The sequence below is a fragment of the Gossypium arboreum genome, chromosome 10, assembly GCF_025698485.1.
Source record: "Gossypium arboreum isolate Shixiya-1 chromosome 10, ASM2569848v2, whole genome shotgun sequence".
Taxonomy (NCBI): domain Eukaryota; kingdom Viridiplantae; phylum Streptophyta; class Magnoliopsida; order Malvales; family Malvaceae; genus Gossypium; species Gossypium arboreum.
This window is the reverse complement of record NC_069079.1, coordinates 40,363,359-40,378,903: the sequence shown is the minus strand read 5'-3', so window position 1 is coordinate 40,378,903 and position 15,545 is coordinate 40,363,359. Positions and strand designations below refer to the sequence as shown.

At 33.8% G+C, this 15,545-nt stretch overlaps 2 protein-coding genes across 2 annotated transcripts; both read right to left on the bottom strand.

Moving 5' to 3' along the window:
* Positions 1 to 1,482: 1,482 nt before the first annotated feature.
* On the bottom strand, positions 1,483 to 4,024 carry LOC108487639 (pentatricopeptide repeat-containing protein At1g63330-like). Its single transcript, XM_017792021.2, has one exon. The coding sequence runs from the start codon at positions 3,681 to 3,683 to the stop codon at positions 1,704 to 1,706; it is 1,980 nt and encodes a 659-aa protein (XP_017647510.1). The 5' UTR covers positions 3,684 to 4,024; the 3' UTR covers positions 1,483 to 1,703.
* A 5,086-nt stretch (positions 4,025 to 9,110) lies between these two features.
* On the bottom strand, positions 9,111 to 15,318 carry LOC108489696 (pentatricopeptide repeat-containing protein At1g63330-like). The gene is made up of 7 exons (XM_017794398.2): positions 15,193 to 15,318; positions 12,482 to 15,057; positions 12,119 to 12,247; positions 11,926 to 12,022; positions 11,681 to 11,837; positions 9,825 to 10,999; positions 9,111 to 9,700 (listed from the first exon to the last, which is right to left on the bottom strand). The coding sequence occupies exons 1-2, from the start codon at positions 15,194 to 15,196 to the stop codon at positions 12,881 to 12,883; spliced, it is 2,181 nt and encodes a 726-aa protein (XP_017649887.1). The 5' UTR covers positions 15,197 to 15,318; the 3' UTR covers positions 9,111 to 9,700; positions 9,825 to 10,999; positions 11,681 to 11,837; positions 11,926 to 12,022; positions 12,119 to 12,247; positions 12,482 to 12,880.
* Between the last annotated feature and the right edge of the window lie 227 nt (positions 15,319 to 15,545).

The window sequence follows — 15,545 nt, the reverse complement described above, 5'->3', positions numbered from 1 at the left end:
CTGACTGCCACCAACAATATGCCTCATCTCTTAGTAAAGACACTATACCCTTTAACTTCGTTCGGGTTTTTATAAAAAATTATATACATTATGAAAATTACTACTAATCAGAAATTTTTTATGTTTAATTTAATGATTTATGTAAGTAAATTGTCTATCATTTATTATTAAGTAATTTAGTTGGTGAATAAATCTTATATATATAATAAATATAAATTAAATTATTATATTTGCTTGTGTCATTATATGTCACAATTATTATTTAAAATTATGATTAATTAAATTTTATCCTTGAAATGATAGTATTTTACTTTGACATAATGAAAAAGTTGATTATGTTTACCTCTTTTGTCGTAATTCCTTTTATTTAGTTAAATTATTTTTTAACGTAAAAATTGATTAAATTATTATGTTGGATACATTTTAAGTACTGTTTGAATGATATATTTTACAATTTTTAATTTACCTATATTTATTTTAGATAAATAGAAATAAACTACTATATTCTATAATTCTTTTAAAATAAATTAGTTTATATCACTCACGTTCCTTGAGCTAATGCTAGTATGATTAAAAGGTTAGGGTCTCAAAATTATGTATATTCTAAGTTGCAACGAGAGATAGCTTTAAACTGTTCAATATCCAATACAGTAAATTAATATTAATTATACGGGGGGAGCTGTGTATCTAATACCAAACTTACAGGTCTCAAACAGTTTGACCTAGGTCTTCTTCACTTCAAAGTGAAGCAGCCCTGTCACTTGAAGATCGGATCAGATCTTGAACCATTTTCAAGCACCACCAATGACTTCAATAGCACAGTGGCTTTGCAACATACAATATTTCACACCTTGGTTTAGCTTGGTCAATTCATATAATCACTCTTAAGTTGTAGTAATCGGCAGTTTTTTTCTTAGATTGCAACTTTTTGCACATACGCCTGTATGTATATATGTAAGATTGTAACCTTATTTTTCAAACTTAGGTTTAAATCCAACATTGGAAATGATTAAGTAAGCGTCCCCTTGTTGGTCATTTACTTGGATTTCTAACCTGAAATTGATGGTACTTTTGCTTTGTGAAACACTCACTTTCAACGTTCCTAACTGCTAATCAAACTATGGAATGGAAAACTTGAGCTCATCTCTCATTGCATATCAGAAAACATAACTTCTTCCAGCTCACCTTGATAGCTTAGCTCTTGTATGTTGACCCATCCTGAGTACAATTACACTAAGGATCATACTCCTAATCCATATCCGAATATGAAACAGAGTTTCACTTTTTTGTTCCATGATTCTGTCTTATTTGAGCTGTGAAAATGAATTGAGAAACAGGGCATAGCTGCTTTCAGTTTTTCTTATGAGAGGCATCCCATGATTCATGCTTAAACATTGAATCGCCTAAAACATGGCATATTCTGATGTATTTAAATCACTACAAAACTATCCCATTACATAATCATTAGGATGATATAAAAAATAAAAAGACAAGGTCGATCTCCATTTTAATTAGTGTTGTAAGTGAAACATGGTGTATATCATCTGTTTCTTTCATCCTTAATGTTTAAAGTACATCAACTAAACTAAAAGTAGACCTTAAACTCACTCACCGTAGTTTCCAGAAACTCTTCAACTTCTCACAGCAATACAATTGGTTATGAAAAAATTTATTCACATTCAAAAGTGACACTCTTTACACTATTAGATCAAGATTGATTTACCATATCGTAAGATTAGATCCAAAAATAAGGTGGCAGAGCATAAATCTGCAGAAAAGCCCTTATCGACCATTTCCGTAAGAAGTGTTGTTGCCTTTGAGGTACAGTTGTTTTGGATGAACCCTTGGATCATTACATTATAACAGCAACTATTAGGCAAGCAATCATTATCTCCCATGCTCCTAAACAATTGGTATGCTTCATCCGACAATCCCTTTCTACAAAAACCATTAATCATTATAGCATACGAGTAAACATCAGGTTTTAAACCATTGACTGAAAGTTCACGAAATACTTTCTTTGCAACTTCGATATACCCAATTTTGCACAAGCCACCAATAAGGATATTATAAGAGACAATATCAAGTTTCAGCCCACTGTTCCGCATTGCTTGAAAAAAATTCAATGCTTCTTTGAGTTTGCCTCTTTTGCATAAACCATCCAGCAAAATTGAACAGGTCATTAGATTTGGAACTTGCCCAGAAGCAAGCATCTTTTTCAAAAGTTCACATGCAGCTGAAATTCTCCCTAATCGACACATTCCTTGCATAAGAGTGCTGTAGGTGATAGTATCAGGGATTGGTCCTTTTTGAGCCATTTTGTGAAAGAGTTCCATTGCTTCGCCCAACCTTTTAGCTTTACAATATCCGTTGATCATGATGTTGAAACTACATATATCAGGAACACAACCCTTCTTAATCATCAACTGAAATACACTTCTAACTTTATCCATTTTATTTCGCAAGCAATAGCCATTTATCAATGCATTATAGGTAACAACATCAGGCTCAATGCCTTGATTGCTCATTTTGTCAACAATATCTTCAGCTTCAAAAACCATCCCCTCCTTACAAAGTGCATCGACCAATATACTATACGTGACAACATTAGGCTCAATGCCTTGCTTTATCATTGTCTCAACAATATCTTTAGCTTCAGGAATCATCCCTTCCTTACAATGTGCATCAACCAATATACTATATGTAACAACATTAGGCTCAATGCCTTGCTTTCTCATTGTGTCAATGGTATCTACAGCTTCAGAAATTGTCCCCTCCTTGCAATGTGCATCAATCAACATATTATACATGAAAATATCAAGTGAAATATTTTTATCCACCATTTCATTCAAAAGCTTTGTTGCCTCCTTTTGCAAGCCTGAATTACACATAGCATGAATTAAGCAACTATAACTAACCATATTTGGTGTAATGCCCTTAACCTTCATTTGGGAGAAGAGATCTAGAGCCTCACTTTGTAACCCACACTTGCAAAGATAGTCAATGAAAGTGTTATATGCTACAATATCGGGTTCGAAACCTCTTTTTTCCATCATCCTCAGAAACCTAACAGCACTTTTCATATTCCCCGTCTTAAACAACCCATTAAGTATTGTATTGTAAGCAATTAAATTAGGTTGATACCCTTTTCCAATCATATCATCAAACAAACTCAAAGCCTGAGAAATCTTACTTTGCTTACAAAGTCCATTAATCAAAGTGGACAAAGTTATAACATCAGGTTCAACACCTAGCTTCAACATTTTACCCAAAATAGAAAACCCAAAATCAATATAACCTAATTGACAAAAGCAATTAATCAAGATGTTGAAAGAATAAACATCATGAGAAACCCCTAGTAATTGTAATCGGCTATACATAGAAACAACAATGGCATAATGTTTCGTTCTAACAATGGCTACTAATAATCTATTGAATTCCACAGTTGAAGGCATTGGGTACTTGTCAATCATCCTATAAAACAAATTCAAATCATCATCAACATTATGGAGGCCATCATACTTCTTTCTCTTCCCCCTTACAGAAATGGAATTCTTACTAAACGCACTGACGTGGGTAGCAGAGGTGTTAAAATAACGAGAAAAGGGAGAGCGGAAATAAGAAAGATTCTTTCCACCATTAACAATAGAAGTAAAAAGTAAAGAAGGATTAAGCTTACCCATATCTTGAATTAAGGAAAATGGAAAAGGCAAGAGGTGAGCTTGAATGAAACCAGAAAAACTTATGTTATCATCTATACTCCCTCTGTTTAAAAGATGGGCCCTTAAATTCTGAGACTGAGAGAGCTGAATTTTAGATCGTATTCATTCAATCGTAAGCCATGCAAGAGACCATCCCGCCAAGTTTTGGTTGTTTTAGGGTTTAATGTATTCATGTAAAAAAAAAAAGAATAGCAGAAATTTTTTATTTCATTATTTATAAAAGCATCTGTAAAATATATTTTTTTATAGCATAGGGGTTTTATTTGGGCAAAATTGAGATTTAGGTCAATTTTATGCGAAAATAGGTCGAGATTGAAAATATTGGTGATTTTAAAAAATATTTAGGGTTTTGAGTAGATTTTTGGAATATTTAGGGGAATAGGTCAATTTTGATTAGATATTAGCTCTTTAGTTAGATGATTAAATGTTAATGATTTTATTTTTGAGTTTTGGGTTCAATTCTTTTCTATTCACATTTGTATTTTTATTTCATTTGTTTCAAGTTTTACTTTTGTTTTTAATTACTATATTAAACATATTAAATTTTTGATAAGATGGTTAATTAATAATAATTTTATTTTTGAATCTCAAGTTCGATTCTTCTTCTAAATACATTCATATTTTTTATTTTATATTGTTTCAAACTTTTTTATTTTTAAATTCAAACTAGGGAAAATTTATCTACACCAAGACCCCTGTGCTTAAGGTCGACAATTATGCTCATCAGAAAACACACATGAAGACTTATATTAATTCAATTTATGAAAAGGCATGGCATGGTGTGTTGACTAAATGGAACCCCCATATTGGATACTAAAAGTGGAAAGGTCATGAAACCAAATGTACAGTGAACCACTAAGGAAGAAAAGTTGGCAAATTCTAACTCAAAAGTCTTATATGCACTCTTTTGTAGAGTAGATATACAGGAGTTTAGGATTGCAAAGTGCACGGTTGCAAAGGTTACTTGGGATATCTTGGAGATTCCTCATTAAGGAACATCTACAGTTAAGCAATCAAAGATGCAAATGTTAAGCAATTTTACTTAGATTGATTAAATGGGGTTATTAACTTAGTGAAATTAGATTAATAAAAAAATTTAGAAGTCTTATTAAAATGTCAAAAGTTAAAAAGCTACTGTTTTAGGACAATCGTCTTAGGGGTGTTATAGCCTTCCTTTTGTGTAACTAAACTTCCAAGCCCAAATCTAATAAATTGATCGAGTCTATTCTTTTAGAGTTTTCTTTAAGTTAATTCTAAAATGAGTAGATTCATAAGTGACTAACCAACCCTTGCCTTAAGTTTCGTGGCAACTTTACTTAGAATATTTTTGTGTCTAGCTTAGTAGGAACATGTTATGAAAATGCAAATATAGACAAATATAGACAAATTTAGAGTTTATAGATTTTAGATAATATTTAGACATTTCTTTATCTATTTTCACATAGAGGCGAAATAGGTGTTTTCACATATACACATAACAGAGTTGCATACTTAAGTAACAGTCATTGAATTATTTATTTCTTAATCCAAAAATCTAAAATTAGAACCCGTCTGATGTTTTAGAAACTAGACTTACTTACCTTCCACCACAAAATTTTTATAATTTCACCATAAGTGAATTAATATCATTTTTTTTTAAAGTCGCTATTGTTCTGCTACAAGGTAGTTTCGACCTTTTTTCTCTTAAAAATATTTATCTTTTAATAAAAGATTTATATGGCATTAACATTTGTTTTGTTAGAAACTAGGCTCAACAATCTTTTCAGACATATAAAGCACATATTCTAATTCATTTTATACAAGCTTTCAAATTCGAAGGATGTTGCCAAGAGTTTTGACATTTCCTCACTAAAACAAATTTATCTCATAATGTAAAATTCGGATGCAAGTTTTGTTTATTCAATTAAAAACTAGAATCACTAATATTTTAAAATATATATGGATCAACTTTTAATTCAATTTCTACAATTTTTGAAAAAAAAATTAAAAGTACATCGTTATTGTCACCAAACTGTTTTAATGGAATTATTCATTACCCAATTTCCCAAATGACACATTCGACACATATTAACCATATCATACTTATTCACGTATCATCATAGTTATTAACCATTCCTTGGCAACCAAACTTACCATAGCACATTATTAATAAGACAATTTCATAAGCAAGCTTACTACCACATCTTTCTAATCACTTATTTCAACATTTTTTTAAGCCATGGAATTTGCAACCACTCATTACACACTCACTTTCATGTTTATTATACAAGTTCATAGATTAAATATACTTATTAGTATAGAAAAGTAAGATTATCCAAGAGTACTTACCTCTTAGATGTATTTTTACAAATCCAAACTTTCATACACTTGAATACATCATCAACAAGCTTGGAATTTTCATTTTCCATCAATTCCTCATTTTCTCATACACAATAATAAAACCAACTAATAGTATCTAAAAATTTCAAACTTTACCATAAGCAAAATCAAAAGTCATGTCAAGTGTGGAGGAAAATATCATTTGTTACCTTATTGAAGCTTTTGAAAAATATGTAATGATTGCAATGTGCTTGAGGAAGTAGGCACTATCTTACCCATTGGGACAGGCAGTCAACTTTTCATATTTAGGTGATTGGCAATTTATTAAACCAAATATTTGGGTTGAGCTGAGATCATCGATAATTTTAAGCCCATTAATGAATATCATATCACTTGAGGAAACATATTTGGAGAATCAGATCGGATCGAGTTTAATCCCATAGGTTGAGAAAGTTGGATTGGATTGAAATGTTGAAGACTTAGCTGCAAACAGTCTTTTTACTTTATTTGTTATTATTATATTGTATTCAACTTGTTTACCTATTGTTTTATTAGGATTGTGATAAATCTTCATGATGTTAGCAAGTCTCGAAAAACTCTATATAATTGAGAGATTTTTATAGATTGATGTACAGATTATAGAGAGCACTTGATTTGTTTTGTTCAAGTGGGAAATATTATTTGTGAAAGTGCATTTCGATTGTAAAACCTTTGTGCTGTGGATTTACAAGCTAAGTTCTCAAGAGGGAATTTAGTGGTGAGAGTTCTAGTCTTCAAAGGTGCAAAAGTGATTGAAGATGATGGATACTTCTCACTGATCTAGGCTCAGCAAACGTAAGAAAATAAAATTGCATAAACAATCTTTGTGTCCCCTCTTTTTGCTCTGTTTCGCAATCCTTGGAGAAGTGTCAACTTCCCCAGTCACTTTTGCTAGCACTTAACTTATTACTTAACAATTGTTTCAGGTCAACATAAGCTTTCTTTCTCTAACTTCCTTTCTCTAGCTTCAACTTTTTATCTTAAGAACCATAAAAAACTCTTACTAAAAAATGGAGGTTTGAAGGTGAACTTAAGTTTGGAGAAGTGTTTTTTTCTTGTTCTTAACAAAATATCAAAATTGGGGTTGAGATGTGTAAATTTGAAAAAAAAAATGCAAGAAAAATGCAGAAGAAAAGAAACTTCACCAAAGGAAGTGTGGGGAATGGCTGAGAGAGGCTTAAAGGGACTAGTTTTCATCCATATTTTACTAAATTAAAACACTTAAATCAAAATATTCAAGTCAAAGCCAAGTAAAAAAGTCTTAATATGTGGTTCACATTCCACCTCTTCATATCATCCACATCCAAGGCTCCATATTTATTCAATAAATCTAATATCGCATCAAAATAATATTTCCAACATAAAATATATAAAAAATATCAAAATGCTCTTATCTAATAAAATTAACCTTGTACCCATTTTTTGCCTCTAAACACAAATTCTTTACAAAATTAGGCCGTAATTCACATTTGACCTCTATTAAAAGTTCGTGGGTAGTGAAAATTACATTTATGTCCTTTTATCTCTAAAAATGAAAATTTTACTACTTGGTCATTATACTTTCAAATCTTTTCCAATTTGGTTCAAAAATTATTTCCATCACGCCAATTTAGTTTCCAAATTATTCTCATGCCAAACAATCAATAACAACTCATAGTTATCATTTTGGTCAAATTTACACTTTAATCCTTAAAATTTACAAAGTTTGTAATTTAGTCCCTTTTTACACATTCTCACATCCATAACTCTTTTCATTGATTACCATCTCCGACAAAAAATTTACTTTCATAAAAATTCTCTATCTACCTCATTTTCCAATTTTCTTGATCTTTTACTATGTATAATCTTAAAATGGTACTAGATGCATTATCCGAAAATTTGAGCCGTTACAATGAAAGCATATTTTTACATAGTACAAACAAGCAAGGTGATAATGGGTCATCATCTTGTGACCAAAGAAGATAAGTTCTTTGCATTCTCCATTAACCAAAACCTAGTAGGAAACCGTTGACACGCATTTCATGATGATATTTGTTCAATATTTTTCCAAACTCATTGGTTCCTAAAATTGTTCCAAGAATTTCCAATTTGGCTTTTATCATAACATTTATTCGTATCAAGTTCTAGAGCATCTAAGATTCCAATACATTTAGCTCTTTTTTGTATCATGTAAGTAATTTTCATCTTCACCAAAATATTATCACATATTTAGTGGTCCTACAATAGTGTTTTGATACAGTGAAATGAGTTGAGGCGTGATGGATTTAAGGTTTTTCACCATTACTTTGACAATAACTTTGTAAATAACCTTGCAAAGGTTGATGGATCAAAAATAAATATATCTATGAATTAGGTTAAAACTTGATTTTAAATGGAATTTTAAGCTGAAGCCCAAGTTCAACCTGACTTGTTCAGAAACTTTTATATTATTGTTTATAAATAATAAAATATCTTTTTTCAAAATAATAATAATAAAATATATAATTTTATATTAATATTTATATATTTTTATAATTAAAATTAAATAAAGTATTTTTATAGTTTTATATTAATTTAAATTGAGTCACTCCACCATGGACAAATCTAGTCTAAAGAAACTTTACCACCTCTAGATTGATTTGCTTGAGTATAAAAGCAATGCCTGTGGTGATCATTTGTTTCAACATTTTCCCAGTTCTGAAAACACTGAGATAGGCTTTTAATACCAACAGTCCAACAAGCTTAGAAGAAAATGACTGGTTTTCCATCTACACCCAGAGGCTTTAGAGGTCTTATGTTGAAGATTGCTTCTTTATTGTCTTCCGTACTATTAATAGTATTCTAAATTTCTCTCATAAAAAATCCAGTAAAATATATGTATATTTTTTTTTCCAGATTGCAATTTTTCGTTATATGTATGTAACCTTAATGCAGTGAACTTTGAAATGCGTCCGAAGTGTAATGAGCTTCATCTTTTCTGATCTAATTACTGACAATGCTTGGTTTAGAAGGATAAAGTTAAATACATCCCTTCAAAATATTAAAGACACATTTCACAGTCAAAGCTATAATCAGATTCCCAATTGTGATATCTTAAGTTTAAAAACAAAAAGGTTAAAAATCCAACATTAGATATGATTAGGCAAGGTGATTACTTGGATTACTAACTGGGAAGTGTTTCCTTGCATCTTCCCAGTAAATATACTAAAACTATTATTGTTACTGAAAAAAACTGAATGTCTGAGGCAATGATTTCTCATCGGTATCCACCACCACCACCACCACTTATCATCAGGTTGCCTATTCACCCACATGCCTGGATTCATGCCCATGTTCATCCCCATTCCCATGCTCATAGGTTTGCCGATTCATACCATCATAGCCTAAACTCCCATGCCAATGCCTTGGATAGGACCACCACCCACTCCCATACCCCATGCCCATGCTGGAACCCACCATGGGATCCTCTGGACCTCTGAGAACACTAGCACCAGCACAGCCAATCCAAAAACCAGATTCCATATATTTACCCATCGTGATAGTAGATGTCACTGCAGTCAGGGCAGGCTTTTCCATCCTATTTTCCTTCTGATTGATTGCATCAAAGTCCACCGCAATATCAGACAATGGGTCCTTTTTAGCTGCATATAGAAAATAAAGGTTTTTTTTTTTTTTTTTACCATTGCATATAGAAAATAAAATGCTTTTATCATACGATGTTAATTCTTGTTGGAGGGGCATATTTAGAAAGAGGTTAGTACTTACCTCCAGATATGTTTAAATTGACCAGTCCACTGCTCAATGTATCAGCCCAAACAGTTGACTTGGGCTGAAATTTATCCTCTGAGTTGCGGAACTATAACAGGTGCTGCTGTTGACAAGGGAGGAGCCGTCTGTTGTGCCATTGAAGTGTATGATCCAGGTAGTGAAAAGAAGCCTCCCAGGTCATTGTTGTTACTATGTGCACCTGATTCATTTGTGGTTTTGAGGAGCAGAGGGAGAACCAACTGGCACAGCAGATCCAGCCAAACAAAAAAGTTTCCAAGGCTAAGCAGAGCAGCTAGTACGGCAGGGCTTTGAGGTTGAGCAGCCATTTGTGAATTGACAGGAGCCTGTGCAGCAGACCCGGGAATTTGGGGGGCCACAGACAGACTGTGGGAGGTAAAATTGCCATATCCATTATTCGAACTTGACTATGTAGGTTGGGCATATGGATTAGCACTTAGCTGTACAGGTTGGCCATATGCATTAGCATTGGCTGAGAAGTTTGGCCGTGTGGATTAGCATTTGGCTGTGCAGTTTGAGCCTATGGATTAGCATGTTGCTGTGCAGGTTGGTCATATGGATTAGCATTTGGTCGTGCAGGTTCTGTACGGACTAGCATTTGGTTGTGCTAGCTGGCCACAGGGTTTGGAAATTGGCAACCCATTTTGGCCATATGGGTTAGCACTGGGTTGCACAGGCCAGCCTTATGGATTACCACTTGGCTGTGCGGATTGGTAAATGTTAGCAGCTGATCTAGCAGATTTTGAAATTCACACTGAAACCTTTTTACGTTACCCTTCTATAGTAAATATGCAGATGATAAAGATGATTATGCGAAGTAGTTTCAATTTTAACTATCCATACTGTCTTACATGGGGATTCAATTAAAGATACTTAAATCAAATGAAAACAAACAAGGCAACAACAGAACAGCATATCCATATTCACGGTGCCATTTAGGCATATATTGCAGACAGATGGAATGAAATCCTTGTACATTAACCAAAGAAAAAGGTGATTAATAAGTCTGAGATTAAACAAATCATATCTACCTGATTTCCAAAGTTAGATGCCTGTTGATTATCAGAAAAGGTGGGTAAAGCACCAGATTTAGCAAGGGCATCAGCCTCAGCAGCAGGGGTCTCGAGTATAGTTGGCACAAAGGCCAATGAATCCTACAGAGCGCCAAGACAGTCTAGTTCAGAAACGGTCGAAGCAGTAGGAACTAGGAACTAGGAACAGCATTAGCAGGGGCAGGGGAGGTGTGGCAACAGGATCGGGGCAGTTGAAACAGATGAGAAAAAGATTAAAATAAGTTCCAGGTTAAAGGGATAAATGCAATAGCATCAAGAAGAATCCAATTTCCTCAAAACTAGGAGATTTTGCTCATACAATCACATGAAACTCCAACTAGTAATTTAATTTCAAATGAGTAAAGAAAAGTTAAAATTTGAAACAAGAAGCCATTGTAGCAATCTTTTATGTTTTGATAAAAAATTATCATGTACAATAATTTAAATTGCCACTAGTATAAAACCAATTGCAAAAGTTTAAGTACCAGAAAACTACCAAAATATAAAATGATTAAATCAATTCTGCAGGAAATATACACTTTGCAGCAAAATAAAAAATGAAATGGAATGGAATGTGAAGCAACATAGATACCAAACTTATTACTTAAACAACTCAGAAGTTTATATTTTGCATGGAGATTGTTCAAGCCAAAATGTCACCATATCAACTGTGTTCATATTGGATGAGCAATAAGGGCACCAGACTCAGACCATGATCATCCAACTGATACCATTGGAAGATTGGAACATACAAACCATGGTATTTAAATACAAAATTCATACCTGAAACTGGAACACGTGGATCAAATTCATCGAAAGTCTCCACCTTTTGACTTGAAGGAGATGCTGAGTTACCAAATCGCAGGTGGCTTGGTTAGGATTATTGCTAGCAGGAGGAGAAGACAACCTGGCAGCAGCTGCTACTGAAGTTCCTCCATCCCTATCATCAACGATCTTTTTAGTGCACCACCTAGAAAAATATGACTGGAAGCAACATGTCTCCAAACATTTAAGGTTCAAAACAATACCTTTCACTATGGACAGGACTCAAGATGCGCTTACTGCTAGTTCATAACTAGGACTGGAGGAGCACCATTATTTTGTTCAGAGAACTGCTCATGCTGCCTTCAAAAAATTGATTTTGAAAAAAATTTAGAAACAAGAAAGCAATATTTTATTGATCAGCTAAGATGAGTTAAGAATGCATCCACTCTGAGGTACCTTCCATCCTGAGTATAATCATCAGCTCTAGCACTGATACCCCATGCAAGGAATATGGTCTTTTTCTTCTTTTTTTTCTTTTGAGAATGGAAGATGATCATGTTAATTACATCATTCATGACAGGCATCCTGCAAAGATAAGAGCACCATACTTAAAGTTCAAAGGGGAGAATCATAAAACCTACTAAAGTACGCGTTAAAGCAGCCTGTTTAGGCATGATGGTGAGAACAGACAAGGTATATAATGAGTTGTCTGGGCCACTTGTGGTGGGAAAGTTGGAATCTCTTGCATTTCTATTGTTAATTTTAGTTACTTCTTATAACAACCAAGTAAGTTAAAGAAAGAAAGAATCAAAGAGGCACCTGCTGGAGCAGCCAATTTAGACCAGCCAATTGCTTCAGCTTTTAGCAAGTGAAGCTTCGAGCTTTTGCAATGAAGTGTTGAGGATTTGCCCACAATAGTCATTGGTGCTGAATAAAAACTCAGCTTGGCAGGAAACAGCCAACCCAATAAAGAAACTTACTTCAAAGATCTAAGAAGAAAATATTCTCAAGAAAATCACTAGTGAAGCGTGAAACATGGTGTATAGCACTTATTTGCTTCATCCTTAATGTTTAAAGTCCATTAACAGAATTGAAAATAGACCTTAATACTCACTGTAGTTTCCAGAAACTTTAACTTATCACAGAAGTACAATTGGTTACCGAACAAATTGATTCACATTCGGAATGTGACAATCTTTACACTAATAGTGAAACATTTCAGATCAAAATTGATTCATTAGATTGCAAGATGAGATCCACAAATAAGGTGGCAGTGCATATTTCTGCACAAAAGCCCTTTCCAACCATTTCTGTAAGAAGTTCTGTTGCTTTTGAGGTATAGCTATTTCGAAGAAACGCCTGGATCATTACATTATAACAGCAGCCAACGGGCAAACAATCATTATCTCCCATGGTTCTAAACAACTGGTATGCTTCATCTAGCAATCCCTCTTTACATAATCCATTAATCACAATATCATATGTGTAAACATTTGGTTTTAAACCATTGACTGAGAGTTCATGAAATAATTCCTTTGCAACTTCAATTTGCCCAGCTTTGCACAAGCCATCAATCACAACACTATAAGAGTCAGTATCAAGTTTCAACCCACTATTCCGCATTGCTTGAAAAAATTCCAATGCCTCGTCAAGTTTACCTCTTTTGCAAAAATCATCCAACAAAATCGAAATGGTCATTAGATCTGGAACTTCTCCAGAAGTAAGCATCTTTCTTAAAAGTTCACATGCAGTTGAAACTCTCCCTAATTCACACATACCCAGCATAAGAGTTCTGTATGTGACAAAATTAGGCTCAATGCATTGTTTTCTCATTGTGTCGACAATACATTCAGCTTCAGAAACCATCCCATTCTTGCAAAGTGCATCGATAAATATATTATAGGTGACAACATCAGGCTCCACACCTTGCTTTCTCATTGTGGCAATAGTATCTACAGCTTTAGAAATACTCCTCTCCTTGCAATACGCATCAACCAATATATTATACGTCACAACATCGGGCTCAATGCCTTCCTTTCTCATTGTGTCAACAATATCTTCGGCTTCAGAAACCCTCCCCTCCTTGCAATGCGCATCAACTAATGTACTATACGTGACAACATCAGGCTCAATGCCTTGCTTTCTCATTGTGTGAACTACATCCAAAGATTCAGAAATTAGCCTCTCCTTGCACCATGCATCAACCAATATATTATAGGTGACAACATCAGGCTTGATGCCTTGCTTTCTCATCGCATTAAAGATACTTACAGCTTCCAAAATTGTCCCCTCCTTGCAATGTGCATCAATCAATATGTTATACGTGAAAATATCAGGAGAAACATTGTTACCCACCATTTCATTCAAAAGCTTGGTTGCCTCATGCTGCTGGCCTGAATTACACATACCATGAATTAAGCAATTGTAAATAACAATATTTGGTCTAATGCCCTTAACGTTCACTTCAGAGAAGAGGTCAACAGCCTCATTTAGTAACCCATTCTTACAAAGACAGTCAATAAGGGTGCTATATGCTCTAATATTGGGTTCGAAACCTCTTTCATTCATCATCCTTAGAAACTTAACAGCTCGACCAGTGTTCCCAGTCTTACACAACCCATTAAGTACTGTATTGTAAGCAACTGAATCAGGTCGACACCCTTTTTTGATCATTTCATCAAACAAACTTGCAGCCTGAGAAACCTTGTTTTGATTACAAAGTCCATTAATCAAAGTGGACAAAGTTACAACATCAGGTTCAAAACCTAACTTGAGCATTTTCCCCAAAACAGAAAACCCAAAATCAACTTTACCTAACTGACAAAAGCAATTAATCAAAATGTTGAAAGAATGAGCATCATGTGAAACTCCCCATAGTTTCATCTGGCTGCCCAGAGAAACAGCAAGCGCATAATGTTTCATTCTAACAGCTCGACCAGTGTTACCAGACTTGCACAACCCATTAAGTACTGTATTGCAAGCAAATGAATCAGGTCGATACCCTTTTTCGATCATTTCATAAAACAATTTCACAGCCTGAGAAACCCTGCTTTGATTACAAAGTCCATTAATCAAGGTGGACAAAGTTACAACATTAGGTTCAAAACCTAACTTGAGCATTTTCCCCAAAACAGAAAACCCAAAATCAACTTTACCTAAATGACAAAAGCAATTAATCAAGATGGTGAAAGAATAAGCATTATGTGAAACTCCCCGTAATTCCATCTGGCTACCCAGAAAAACAACAAGCGCATAATGTTTCATTCTGACAATGGCCTGTAATAATATAGAGAACTCCACGATTGAAGGCTTAGGGCACTCGTCAATCATCTTGTTAAATAAAGATAAAGCACCATTAAGATTATGGAAGCGATCATGCTTTTTCTGCAATCCCCCTACAGGCATGGAATCCTTACTTAAAGATTCGATGTGGGTAGCAATGGTGTTAAAAGAAGAAGAAAAAAAAGAAGGGTATAGAATAGAAAGATTCCTTCGACCGTTTAGAAGTACTGAAGAATAAGGAAGCTTACCCATATCTTGAAATTAGGAAAAATGGGAAAACCAAAAGCTGCGGTTGAAAGCAAACCACAAACGACGCAACTCCCAGAAGATGGAAAAATAAGTGAACGAACTCAATTTATACTTCTCAGACGGGTACGGGTCGGATAAAAACTTGTATGTATTTAACGTGACAAAATTTTTATTTAAATTTAATTATATTTTTAAAAAATAATTTTTTGAGCAAGGAGTAAACGCTTGTTCTAAAATCAATGGTTGGAACTTTCTGAATCACAACTTAGCCCCAAGTATTTTTATATCTACATTAATGATTTAATTGAGAATATTTATATCTTATTTTTAACAATAATCCAATGGATTAATA